General features: G+C 53.8%; 2 protein-coding genes across 10 annotated transcripts in view; one reads left to right on the top strand and one right to left on the bottom strand.

The window, feature by feature from the left end:
• The window catches only part of NF2 (neurofibromin 2), a 46,891-nt gene extending 36,614 nt beyond the window's left edge, over positions 1-10,277 (bottom strand). For 5 of the 6 annotated variants that reach the window (XM_041488970.1, XM_041488969.1, XM_041488968.1 and 2 more), the window contains exon 1: positions 10,118-10,277. In XM_041488970.1, the coding sequence (XP_041344904.1) occupies positions 10,118-10,231 (114 nt within the window). In that variant the 5' untranslated portion in view covers positions 10,232-10,277. The other variant, XM_041488972.1, reaches the window with a different exon arrangement.
• A 645-nt stretch (positions 10,278-10,922) lies between these two features.
• The window catches only part of LOC121365078 (pleckstrin homology domain-containing family A member 4-like), a 3,844-nt gene continuing 2,438 nt past the window's right edge, over positions 10,923-12,328 (top strand). For all 4 annotated transcript variants that reach the window (XM_041488987.1, XM_041488989.1, XM_041488988.1 and 1 more), the window contains exons 1-3: positions 10,923-11,287; positions 11,748-11,815; positions 12,116-12,220. In XM_041488987.1, coding sequence (XP_041344921.1) covers positions 11,062-11,287; positions 11,748-11,815; positions 12,116-12,220 — 399 coding nt within the window. In that variant the 5' untranslated portion in view covers positions 10,923-11,061. The remainder of the gene's footprint in view (positions 11,288-11,747; positions 11,816-12,115; positions 12,221-12,328) is intronic.

Raw genomic sequence — 12,328 nt, forward strand, 5'->3', positions numbered from 1 at the left:
ACTACAACTCAATCCTGGTGCCACCTGGACACATCAATATTAACGCCGGGCCGCTCCTGCTGTCACCCACTGCCGCCTTGTGGGCACAGCCAGGCCCAGCTCAGCCAAGCTCTGCCTTTCAGTGACGACTCCCCCTTCCCGGAGAGCACAGACACACACGCTGACAGTCCCGGAATAGGACAAAGCCGCCGCCACCCTCCCGAAAATCACCACCCCCAGACTGCTCGCCGCGATTCGGATCGGGCGCTGTCAACACCTCGGGGTCAAAACGCCAGGAGCAGCAAGTTTGGCAGTGCTGTAATTATAACCCCCCTAATTTCACACATTTCACTATCCTCCAGCCCCCGGGTGGGCTCCAGCTCGGCACAGGATGGCTCAGACTGCAGAAGATCTTTTCCTGACTATGATTTTAAGTGGGAGGTTAATTCGAGGGCTCAGACAAAACAGAGTGAGGCCCATTAAAAGAGCTATTTGGTACCATTTTTGCAGGCACATAAAAGCAGGCTGCCAGCAAAAGGCTATTTCTTCACTAAACTGCTTTGTATAAAGCATTATGGGCTGTTTTTCCTTCTCTAAGACCATATTTCAGTCTCAGCACAGCAGTGCCTGCACCAAACCTTCCCAGGACAGGCTGCTGACGGCAGCACCAGGATGTGGCTCCACATCCCATGGGATCAGTACGTTAAACCTGGAATTTCCACTGGCTGTGACTCCTCACTGAAACACCTCAGGTACCCAAACTGTGCTCAAGAGCTCACAGGACCCAAAGGTTTCCTCTCAAAACACAAACCACCAGTTTGCTTTGAAGAGCAGCACTGTGGATTAAAGCAGGAGCTTTGTGCAGTTTCAACTTGGTGATGGGAATTTGGAATGGTTTGGGTGGGAAGGGACCTTAAAGACCACCCAGTGCCATAGGCAGGGACACCTTCCACTATCCCAGGCTGCTCCAAACCTCTCCAACCTGGCCTTGGACACTGCCAGGGATCCAGGGGCAGCCACAGCTGCTCTGGACAACTCATGCCAGGGTCTCACAGCTGGATTTCTTCCTGACACCTAACCTAAATCTTTCCTCTTTTAGTTTAAAACCATTCCCCCTTCCCCTATCACTATTTGCCTGCATTAAAAACTCTCTCTCCTTTTTTTACGAGCCCCTCTTTAAGGGACTGTATTTTAAGTGAGGCTTCTGCTGCTGCATTTTACACCAGCGCTTTGTCACCACGCGTTTCTGTGGTGGCAGGAATAGACATTTAACATTCTTGCACAATGCTCAAGACTCCAGCCATAACAGAGCACATATCCTCCCCAACTGTGCTGAATTACCTTCATTAAATATATCAATGATCAGCAGCCACCTTTATTCCAACAGACATGATTTCCCTCCACACCTCGGTACTTAAAATAACCATCTGCATGCAAGTGGCATCTTTTGACAGCTGAACTCCAACTGCTTTACAGACATCCAGGACCTCAGCCCTCCTCACCCATACTTCACAGGCTTTGTATCATTAACTGCCACATTCTGTGGTTGTAAACTACTAGATAAAAAGCCCCTGCAGGGCATGAGGGGATGGACAGAGCTGCTGTCCAGAGAGCCTGGGGGACAGCCAGGACAGGCTGGCCGTTCCCATCCACACTGTGTCTGTCACACCATTCCCTGCACGGCACTCAAGTGACACCTGAAGCACAAAGATGATTTTACAAGCCATTCTGAGATCCTGAAAACAAAACTAAGGAGCTCAGAGGTGAAAAAAAAACCTTCTCAGCCGTATGCTGGGGTGGCTGGCAGGATACTGTAACAAAGCTCCATCTCCCAGCAAAACGCTACATCATGATAACCTCAATGTGACCGTCAGGACAGGGATGCGTCACTCCAGCATCCTCCCTGTGCTGCAGGCATCACCTCTGACATTTGCAGCTCCTTTCCCATTAGCAGGATCACAGCACGGGTGGCTGCAGGGATTCAGGAGCCGCGGAGGGGACACGGGAATGAGGTGCGTTATAAACAGGCTGTTACTCCACAGAGCTGTTTGTGTTCTTCACTAAGTACAGAGCGGTTACAATCTATCGGCAAAACATTTTAAATTAATAGCACTAAACGCTGAAAACTCTCCAGCTAGTGGCTAGAACGGAGCATTTCCAGCCCAGATTATTGGCATCATCTTTTTCTCTGGCGGAGACGGCGCATTTGGCATCTATTAACAGGGTTTGCATTATTTATTAACCTGCACCGGGAGTCATTTCCAACTCGCAGGCAACTGCTCGATTTATTTCGGAGCATAACCTCTCTGTCAAGTTTCACAACTGCTCCTCAGCTCCCCACTCGATAAAGCAGATCCAAAAATTAGCAGAAGGGTTGTCTGGTCCTCTCATCAGGGGTGACAAGGAGGGAAGGCAAGCCAGGGAACAGAACTGTGTTGGGAAGTTTAGGTTGGAAATCAGGGAAAGGCTCTTCCCCCAGAGGGTGCTGGCACTGCCCAGGCTCCCCAGGGAATGGGCACGGCCCCGAGGCTGCCAGAGCTCCAGGAGCCTTTGGACAGCGCTGCCAGGGATGGACAGGGTGGGGTTGTTGGGGGGTCTGGGCAGGGCCAAGAGCTGGGCTGGATGATCCTGTGGGCCCCTTCCAGGTAAGGATATTCCACAATTCCAAAAAATGGGCAGCAAGGGACAAGGGGGTGCAAGCATCCTGCACAGAGAGGGTTGAGAGTGGGGCCTACACAGAAAAGAGATTCCCAAAACATTATCAGGCTCATGCTTTTCTTCCAACAATGTCAAATGTGGTAAAGGGGAGGCAAGAAGGATGGGTTTAATTTAATATTTAGGTTCCCCACACAACAGGCTCTCCTGGGATAACAGGGAGGTGCCCAAAGTCCAGGGGACAGAACCTGGCTCTGCTCAGGGGGCACAGATGAAGATCTCACCTCCTCATTATAAACACAAACCCTTGGAGCTTCAGCTCCTGATCTTCCTGAGATCAGGGTGCACAATAAGGGCACAAAAAAGTGAGCAGAAGATACCAAGGCTCAGCTGCTTCCCAGGAAACCCAGAGCAGCGGTCTCTGCACACCCCACCCACGGAACAAGGTTAAGGCACGACCTTGCAGAAATTACTCACATTTACAGAGTATTTTATTGCACCAATTTACCCGTAAATAACACAGAAAATGGCTTTTTGCTTTGCAGATAATTTTATTAGGTGTTAGCTCTATGCTAGGGATGTAAACAGAGGCAAGAGTCCCTACTGTGACACGACAGCCAAAGGACTGCTGGGAAAAGGGGACCAAGCCCCAGGAAAAAGTGCTCAGAGTGAAGTTATTCCTGTTTAGGATCAAATCTTAATAAGAGAACACGACACCTCTTCACTGAGACAGGGATGGAGAGGGCAGAAGGGAGAGAGCTGGGCCTGAGCAGAGCATCCCTCCACTAACCACCTGAGAATGAGGAAATGGATGTAGGCTGTAGCTACTCCAAACCCCCATCCCACAGGAGATGCCCAAACCACCCAGCCGCAACAGTTTACAACTGAAATGGAGATGATTTTGAGACTGCAGAGCACACTTATTTCTCCTTCTGGACCTGAATGATAACCACAGTGCCACAGACAACCATTTATTTAGATTTAAAGCCCATTTAGAGCAAACAGGGAATCAAAAATGTAATATTCATCAATTTTGTTTTAAATAAAGTGATGTCAAATATTTTCAATCGCCACTTACTGAGTCACAGGGCTGGGCTGTAAAAGTTATTTTTATTTACTAATGCTACACGACAACTCGATAATGAGCTTTTAATTAAAACCTATTTCTGTTAACCACCGAGGAGGCCAAAAACGCGCCCAGGCGTGAGGATGCAGATGGTGCAGCCAAGCACGTTCCGTGGTGTCTGCCCGAGACAGAGACGGAGCAGCAACGCCGGGGACAGGCGGCTGGGACCAGACAGAGCCAGGGGAGAGGCAGGGGACAACAACTGGTGACCATGTGCCCTCTGCCCCGCTCAGGTGAGACCTCACCTGCAGAGCTGTCTCCAGATCCAGGGTCCCAGAACAGAAGGGACTTGGAGCTGCTGGAGCCAGTCCAGAGGAGGCCACGGAGATGCTGCAAGGGCTGGAGCCCCTCTCTCTCTGGGAGAGCTGGGGTGCTCACCTGGAGAGGAGAAGGCTCCAGGGACACCTCAGAGCCCCTTGCAGGGCCTAAAGTGGCTCCAGGAGAGCTGGAGAGGGACTGGGGACAAGGGATGGAGGGACAGGACACAGGGAATGGCTTCCCACTGCCAGAGTCAGGGATGGATGGGATAATGATGAGGAATTGTTCCCTGTAAGCACAGATTGAAGCTGTGGCTGGATCCCTGGCAGTGTCCAAGGCCAGGCTGGATGAGGCTTAGAGCACCCTGGGCTAGTGGAAGGTGTCCCTATCCATGGCAGAAGATGGAACTGGATGTGCTTTATGGTCCCTTCCAACCCAAACCATTCCATGATTTCCTGTCCTAAAGCCTCACCTCACCCTGTAAGTTTGGCTCACACAGATGAAGAGTTACAGGGTCAAGCAGCAACTCAGTGGAGAGCAAGAAGTTCCAAGAGGACGAAAGGAGGGTTTGGATCCTGCAGGGAGCTCTGCTGAGGATGCACAGAGCTGTAACATTGGCCAGAGCTGTCTCTGCTGCACTTACACATCTGCAGCACAACACTGCTCCCTGCCCCAGACGGGACAGCCCCAGGCCTTCCCTCCATGCAGGAGCTGATGGACACAGGGTGTTGCAGCCCAGCCTGACCTGCTCTGATGAACCCTCAGTACTGCTGAGCTCTGAACACAGGCAGCTCACCCAGGCTGGGAGGGCAGCCAGTGGCTCACCTCGGGGTGATGCCAGCTTAAATGCCTCTCTTCCCATTTCCAGGGCTGTGTCATTCCCTACCAGTGCTGCCTCCCAGCTTCAAGATTATTTCCAGGGCTGCTTCCCTGTTCAAGTACCTTTAATTTCAAAAACCACCTACTTGAAAGACACTGCCTGTACAAAGAAAAAAAAAAAAAAAAAAAAAAAAAGAGGTATTAAAGAGCATCAAAACTGGAGTCTACACACTAAAAGAGAAAGATTTAGTGTCCCAAATGCCCTCCCTCCTTCCCCTCTGCATCAACACATCTCTGGATTAATTAACAGAGTCTGGGGATTGACAGCAGTTTTGAACAGTCTTTGGAGAGAAGTAACAAGAGTTTCCTACTGGCTTGGAAGAGGCTGTGACGGGAGCAGGGGATCCAGAGAACTTTTCAGGTGCAGGGTGAGGCAACGAAGCCAAAGAGGATCCATGTCCACAAGTCACAAGCACAACTTAAGGGAATGAACTGCACCAAGGAAGACACCTCCAAAACATCAACTCCCAAACGTCACTGTTGTGAATCAGAAATTCTGAGGTTTTGGGGAATAAAACCCCTCCGAGACATGAGTGAGGAAAAAGCCCTTACCTGCTGTGTCTCAGATTCAAAGAGAGCAGCACGTGCTCCTGAGTGATGCCACAAGATCAGGACACAGAGGCACATGGAGGAAGGAAACATGGACCTGACAGCTGGTATCCCAACAATTTATTTGGGATCAAGTTGTAGCTGAGGGGGATTATTTCTCTCAGCTTTTTAAACAGCTGTTCCTGCACACAGACTGCTCTTTTCCTGTTAAGTTTGTGTCCACTCACAGAAGCTTTGCAGCATCAAGAGGTCACTGTCCCTACCAGCACCCTGCTGCCTGAAACTGAGAATGTATGGATCTTTATAAACCCCCTTCCTTCCAAGTATCCTGCAATGCAGAAGGAAGCCAAGGGCATTCCGCTCCCTGATTTCCTCCTCCTGCCTTTTCATTTTGGTGCAGTGACTGGACACAGCTCAAAACTCAGCTCGGATTTACTGCACCAGCTCTTCCTCAAAAACTCATTTCCACCCAGATTTCCACCACCAAATCCTTGGTTGTTCCTGTTCCAGAAGATGAGCTTTGCAGCTCAGCTACACAAGTTCCTGTGTCTGGTGACAAAGGGACAGCACTTGGCCACACGTGGCCGAAATCAGGACTTTTCTACTTACAAGGGCTTTACATCCAACTGGCCCTGCACTGAGTGGGGCACTGGGCTAAAATAAAGATCCCTTCCAACCAGGATTATCCTCTGGACAGAGAGGAACAGCTTAAGCACTGAAGCAATAACTGCATGCATGTTTAGACCAGCAAATACATCAGCACAAACCTGCCTCTTCTCGCTGCTTGAACACTTAAGCTGTTTCTCCGGGCTGGCTGTAAAGCTTTTCCAATTCTTTTTTAAGATACCAAAAGATAAAGGCTGGGAAGCAGCTGGGCAGCGAGCTGCACCTTGATGGAGTGACCATCCCTGCAGGATTCAAGCCCAAAATCACAACACAACAGAAAGGGGAAAACAAACCCTTTGGAAAATGGGCCGTGGCTCTGAGATGGAGAGACACTAACAGGGCTGAGCACTGAAAGAGGAAGAAACTGGCAAAGACACCCAGGAGACGAAAAGAAAGATGGAGGGATTCTCCCACAGCCAGGGAACTTGGTTCTGAGAGGGAAAAAACTGCACATGGCAGGTGGGGAAACCAACCTGCCATCAGCTGCACCACACTCTGCCATCCCACCAGAGGTGGGATAAACAGTGCTTTGGATGTGCACTCAAAAACACCACAGGGTTTTCGTTACTGCGAAACTCATGGAGTGGTTTGGGTTGGAAGGGACTGAAAGCCCATCTTGTTTCACCTCCCTACCTTGGACAGGGATATCTTCCAGTATCCCAGGGTGCTCCAAGCCTCTCCAACCTGGCCTTAGACACTGCCAGGGATCCAGAGGCAGCCACAGCCTCACAGGGAAGAGGCTTCCCCATGGCTGTCCAAGGCTCTCAGGAAGGTGAGGCAGCAGCTGGGGATGCTTTAGCACAGGGATTCAAGAGCCATGCAAATGTCTACCCTTCCTCCAGATGTTATCAGTTAATTAGGTACAGCTCAAACCTCTGAGATAGAAGTAACAAAAGGAAGACACTCGCTTCGTGCCTCCAAGATTTCCCCAAACAAATTTGAAGTCTTTAAAATGAAACCCCAACAGTGATTATTAATCTCCATTGCCGTGTTAGAAATATTAAGATTTCATTTCGAGGAATTATTTTAGATTTAGGTTCAATTTAGAGACATCAACTGTAGAATAAACAGATGCAAAGCAGGTTTAATCCCTTAAAATGCACAGCTGGGGATTGCTAGGGAGCAGACTGAAAAATTAGCACTGAGAAAGAAGGTGAGCCTCCAGCAGCTACAGCTGGGTCATGGAATATCCTGAGCTGGGAGGAACTCCCAGGGATTATGGAAGACCAACCCCAGACATCCAACAGAGCAGCAGCTCTCTGTCCCTGTCAGCATGAGGTGCCACTCACAGGTCACAAAAACACATCTGAAGAGCCCCCAAACCACAGGATTCCCACTGCACCTGCTTCCACTGAAACTCTCAAGTGTTTGTGAGGCAGAATTCCCTCTCCCTCCTGGCCAAAGGCACCTCAAAGCACACAGATAGCTGGGTAAACAGTACTGCTCACTCTTCTCCTGGCAAACTTTGGGATAGGGGCCAGATTCCTTCAGGGAGGAGCATGGTCTGTCCCAAAAATCAACTCTGCCACGCCACTGCCTCTCAGGAGGGCACAAACTCCACTCCTGGCTCCAGGTCTCACTGTGGGTGTAGAGCAAGCCAAGCCCTTCCCTGGGCCACCTTCCTACCCCGGCCACTGGAGGTGTGTCTGGTCCCTCTGTCCCATGGATCTTTCTGCAGAGTCAGCACAACGAGGAGCTTTCCCCAGAGCCTCCCAAGTGCAACACAAAAACTGGGACAGAGATCCAGCCAGGGAGCTGCCCTGCTCAGATGGAGCTTGGATAAAACCCACAGCTCCAGCTGGGCTGCCCTGGGCTTGGAGCAAGCCCAGGAAGGCACAGAGATGCTCCAGGGACTGGGGCCAGGCTGGGAGAGCTGGGGGTGCTCACCTGGAGAGGAGAAGGCTCCAGGGAGAGCTCAGAGCCCCTTGCAGGGCCTGAAGGGGCTCCAGGAGAGCTGGAGAGGGACTGGGGACAAGGGATGGAGGGACAGGACACAGGGAATGGCTTCCCACTGCCAGAGGGCAGGGATGGAATGGGATATTGGGAATTAGGAATTGTTCCCTGGGAGGGAGGGCAGCCCCTGGCACAGGGTGCCCAGAGCAGCTGTGGCTGCCCCTGGATCCTTGGATGTGTCCAAGATCAGGCTGGATATTGGGGCTTGGAGCAGCCTGGGACAGTAGAAGGTGTCCCTGCCATGGCAGGGGTGGCACTGGATGAGCTTTAAGGTCCCTTCCCACCCAAACCATTCCAGGTTTCCATAAAAACTCACTCCTCACCTGCAAGGTGTGAAACAGTCCCATCCATCCATCCATCCATCCATCCATCCATCCATCCCCTCTCCTGCTCCAATATTCCATGCTGAAGGACGAGGCCTGAGTTCCTTCTGCATCCCCCCAGCACCAGCTCCAACACAAGGAGTCCTCAGCAGCTCCTGAGCTCCTTCCAGCTGCAGGAGTCTGCAGCAACAAGTTCCTTTGGCAGGATCCTCCCAGAAAAGTCAGCTGGAGATGGAGCAGCTCCACAGCCAAATCCCACAGGAGTGCTGCCTCAAAGACCCCTGATCCCAGTGGGAAGTGACACCCGGCCACAACACCAAAATTCACAATTATTTACTTTATAGTTATTGCTGCAGCCTCGGGAAACCAACAAAACCAGAGCCAGGACATTCACACTCTGCTGGAAGTGGGAAGCTCACACGGCTGCCCAGAGCAAATCCTCAATCCCTAGGAAAAGCAGGAAGTTCTTCAGGGCTGAGAGCAGATTTGCAGAGCAGGGAAATCGGTGATGACAAACTCCCCTTGGCTGATGGGCGCTGGGAGCCCCTCAGGGTTTGGGTCAGGATAATGAAATATAAACTACTAAATGCAGAGGCTGGACTGGGTTTCAGTGTTTGTGTGGCCAAGACCTCTGGACCAGCTGAAAAAGCAGAGCAGATCCCAGGGTTTGGCAGCAACGCCCTGGGAGAAGGTTTTACAAGTTCCAAGGGCCCCAAAAAGGGAAATTATCACAGACAAGCCAGACCCAACCCCCTGGAGCATCTCTCAGCCTCATGGTGAGCTAAGAGCTCAGGAAAATGCCAAAATTCTGTTCCTGGGCGTTTGTGGAGCACTTGGGAGTTGGATTCCTGTGGATTCAAGCCTTGGCACTGAGATTCCTCAAGGCCTGTGACAGCCACAGCATAGTGGTGACTTGGGCTGGGATGGCAGGACAGCACTGGATTAGAGCCCAAAGGAAGCTGGATTGTAATGAGAATCAAGCTGAATTATAACCAGGATAAAACTGAATTATACCCAGAATGAAGCTGAATTATAGCCAAAGTATAGGATGAATTATAAGCAGAATAATGCCAAATTGCGCCCAGAATGAGACTGAATTATAAACAGAATGCAGCCAAATTATAACCCAAATAAAGCTAAATTACACCTGGAGTGAAGATGAATTATTGCCAGAATAAGGCTGAATTATAAGCAAAATATGGATGAATTATAACCAGAATAATGCCAAATTATACCCAGGATAAAGCCAAATTAGACCCAGAAAAAAACCCGCCAATTTATGACCAAAACAATGCTGAATTACACACACGAGAAGGATTCATGATAACAAAAATAAAGCCAAACTATAACCAGGCTGCAACTGAATTAGACACACAATAACACTGAATCACAACCAAAACAAAGCCAAGTTATGACCAAAGTAAAGCCAAATTACACCGATTCATAACCAAAGTAAAGGTGAATTACAACAACAACAACAAAAAAAAACCAAAAAAAAAAAAAAAAGCCGAATTATTACCAGAATAAAGGGCAATTATAACCAAAATCACACCAGGATAACGCCGATTTATAACCAAAACAAGGCTGTGCCACTGCTGGCCCAGGGCAGGCCCCGGGAACCGGCGGAGGATGGGGGGGACCGGGAGGGGGCTCCGGGCCCCTCAGGCTGTGGGGGGGTCTGGGGGGCCCGTCCCCCTCAGCGGGACCCCGCGCCCGCGCGGGCCGTCACCTCGCAGCTGAACTCCATCTCGGCGTCCATGGTGGCGATGCGCACGGTGAAGGTCTTGGGCTGCTTGCGCTTGAGGGAGCTGAAGCTCATGCGGGACGCGATAGCCCCGGCCATGGCGGCGCAGCGCGGTCAGCGCGGCGGCGGCGCCATGGCGGCCTAGCCCCGCCCCCTCCGCCGTGGCATTGGCCGCGCCGCGCAGTGCGTCCGTCCCCGCCGCACATCGCAGCCAATAGAAAGGGGTGTGCTGGAGAAGCGGGAGCAGAATAGTCTGTGATTGGGTAGCCTGGACGCCGCTCAAGGGAAGGGGCGGGGTGAGGCGGGGCCGTTAAGAGCGGTGTGAGGAAGCGATTGGGCGTGGAGGTGTCGCCCTCTAGCGGCAGGCGGAGCGCTCTGCTTGCTGGGACGAGCACCGGGACCCGGCGTGGGGGACACGGGGACACGGGACACAGGGACACCGGGACACGGGGGATACGGGGACACCGGGACACGGGAGGGTGTCAGGTGACCCTGGCGTGTCTGGGGCCCGTGAGGTGTCAGGGGTCCGCGCGGTGTTCGGATCCGGGCGTGTCCGGCGTCTCTGTGTGGTCCGTGGGGAAGCCGGGTTCCCTGGAGGGTCAGACGGGTGTCCGGGGTCCCAGGGTCAGTGGAGTGTCTGGGCTCAGCGGAGTCCCCAGGGTCTGTGGGGGTCCGGGATCCCCGGAATGTCCAGGGTCCCTGAAGTGTCAGGAACCCTTGGGGTGTCCAAGGGTGAGTACGGTCTGTGGGGTATAAGGGTCCTTGGGATGTCAGGGATCGCTGAGATGTGAGGGGTTTGTGTGTCCGTGAGGTCCTTGAGGTGTCCCCGGTACCGTGACCCCGCGTCACGGGTGTCCCCAGTGCCGTGGGTGTCCCCGCAGGACGGGGTTCCCTGGGGGACACGGGGTGCTGCACTCTCGGTAGTTGCCATGGCGAGAGGACCCACGCGGTCCCGGGGGCACCCGGGGGTGGCGGCAGAGACTGGGACCAGCGCCCGGGGCGGGCGGGGACACGGGGCAGGACCGGGACTGCGGCTGGGACTGGGACTGGGACTGGGTGGGATCGGGACTGGGACTGCGGCTGGGACTGGGACTGGGACAGGGACTGGCACCAATAGCGGGACCCCGGCCGGCGCTGGGAGCAGAAGCAGCGGCGGTAATGGAACTGGGACCGTCGCTGGGGTGATGGGGCGGGGGCTGGGACCCGTCAGCAGCGCAAGGGAACGGGACCGCCACCCCGATCGCTGTGGGATAACGGGCTGGGAACTGGGACGAGCACGGGGGAACGAAACAGAAACTGGGACCCGCTCAGAGCTGCCGGGACGGAAACTGAGTCCAGCACGGGAGGACTGGCACCAGCTCACAGTTACTGGGATGGGAACTGGGACCAGTTCAGGGTTACTTGGACAGAAACCGGGACCAGCACAGGGGGACGGGGCAGGAGCAGGAGGGGGAAGGGAGCAGCGGGAGCCGAGAAGCCCCCCCGACACCCCCAGGGGGACCCAGGCGTCCGGGAGCAGCCCCCGCCCCCGCAGCGGGAAGAAAGGGGCCTCTGTCCCCGCGGGGACAATGGGGACATTGATGGGGACCCCTCCGGCCCCCCGCTGCCTCCGCAGGACCCCCCATGGCAGAAAGCGACGACCCCCCCCGCCGGGACCCCGCCCCCGCTGGCCCCCGCACCCAGGTGGGCAAAGGGGGTGGGGGACGTGAGGGGGAAACTGGGGAACCACTGGGGGTTGGGGGGGGGAGGTTGTAGGGGCAGGGGGGGGACTTTGGGGAACTCTGGGCACACGAGGGAGCTAGAGAGGGGCATGTGGAGCATTGGGGGAGCCCAGGAATCTATAGGGAATCATGGGGCACACAGGGGGAGTCTGGGCAGCTGGGGGGACATTGTGGGCTACAAAGATAAATTGGGGTAGGAAGGCTGGGGGATTTCTGGGGGGCCCTTCCTTGGCCCCCTGCCATGGGTGACCCCCCTGCCCAGCCCTGCCGGCCCGTGCCGAGGGTCCACGCCTTTGGAAAGGGGGAGCAGGCGCTGCGGAGGGACCCCCGCACCCCCCCTGCCATGCAGGGCTGGCTGCACAAGCAGGTGAGGTGGGGGGCGTGGGGAGGGCTGGGGAGGGGGCTCAGGGCTGTGTGGGGTTTGAGGTGAGGGATTCTGGGGGGTTTGTGGGTTTTGGGGGGACCTGGGGTGGTG

The sequence above is a fragment of the Pyrgilauda ruficollis genome, unplaced genomic scaffold (genome assembly GCF_017590135.1).
Source record: "Pyrgilauda ruficollis isolate IOZ18807 unplaced genomic scaffold, ASM1759013v1 scaffold9, whole genome shotgun sequence".
Taxonomy (NCBI): Eukaryota; Metazoa; Chordata; class Aves; order Passeriformes; family Passeridae; genus Pyrgilauda; species Pyrgilauda ruficollis.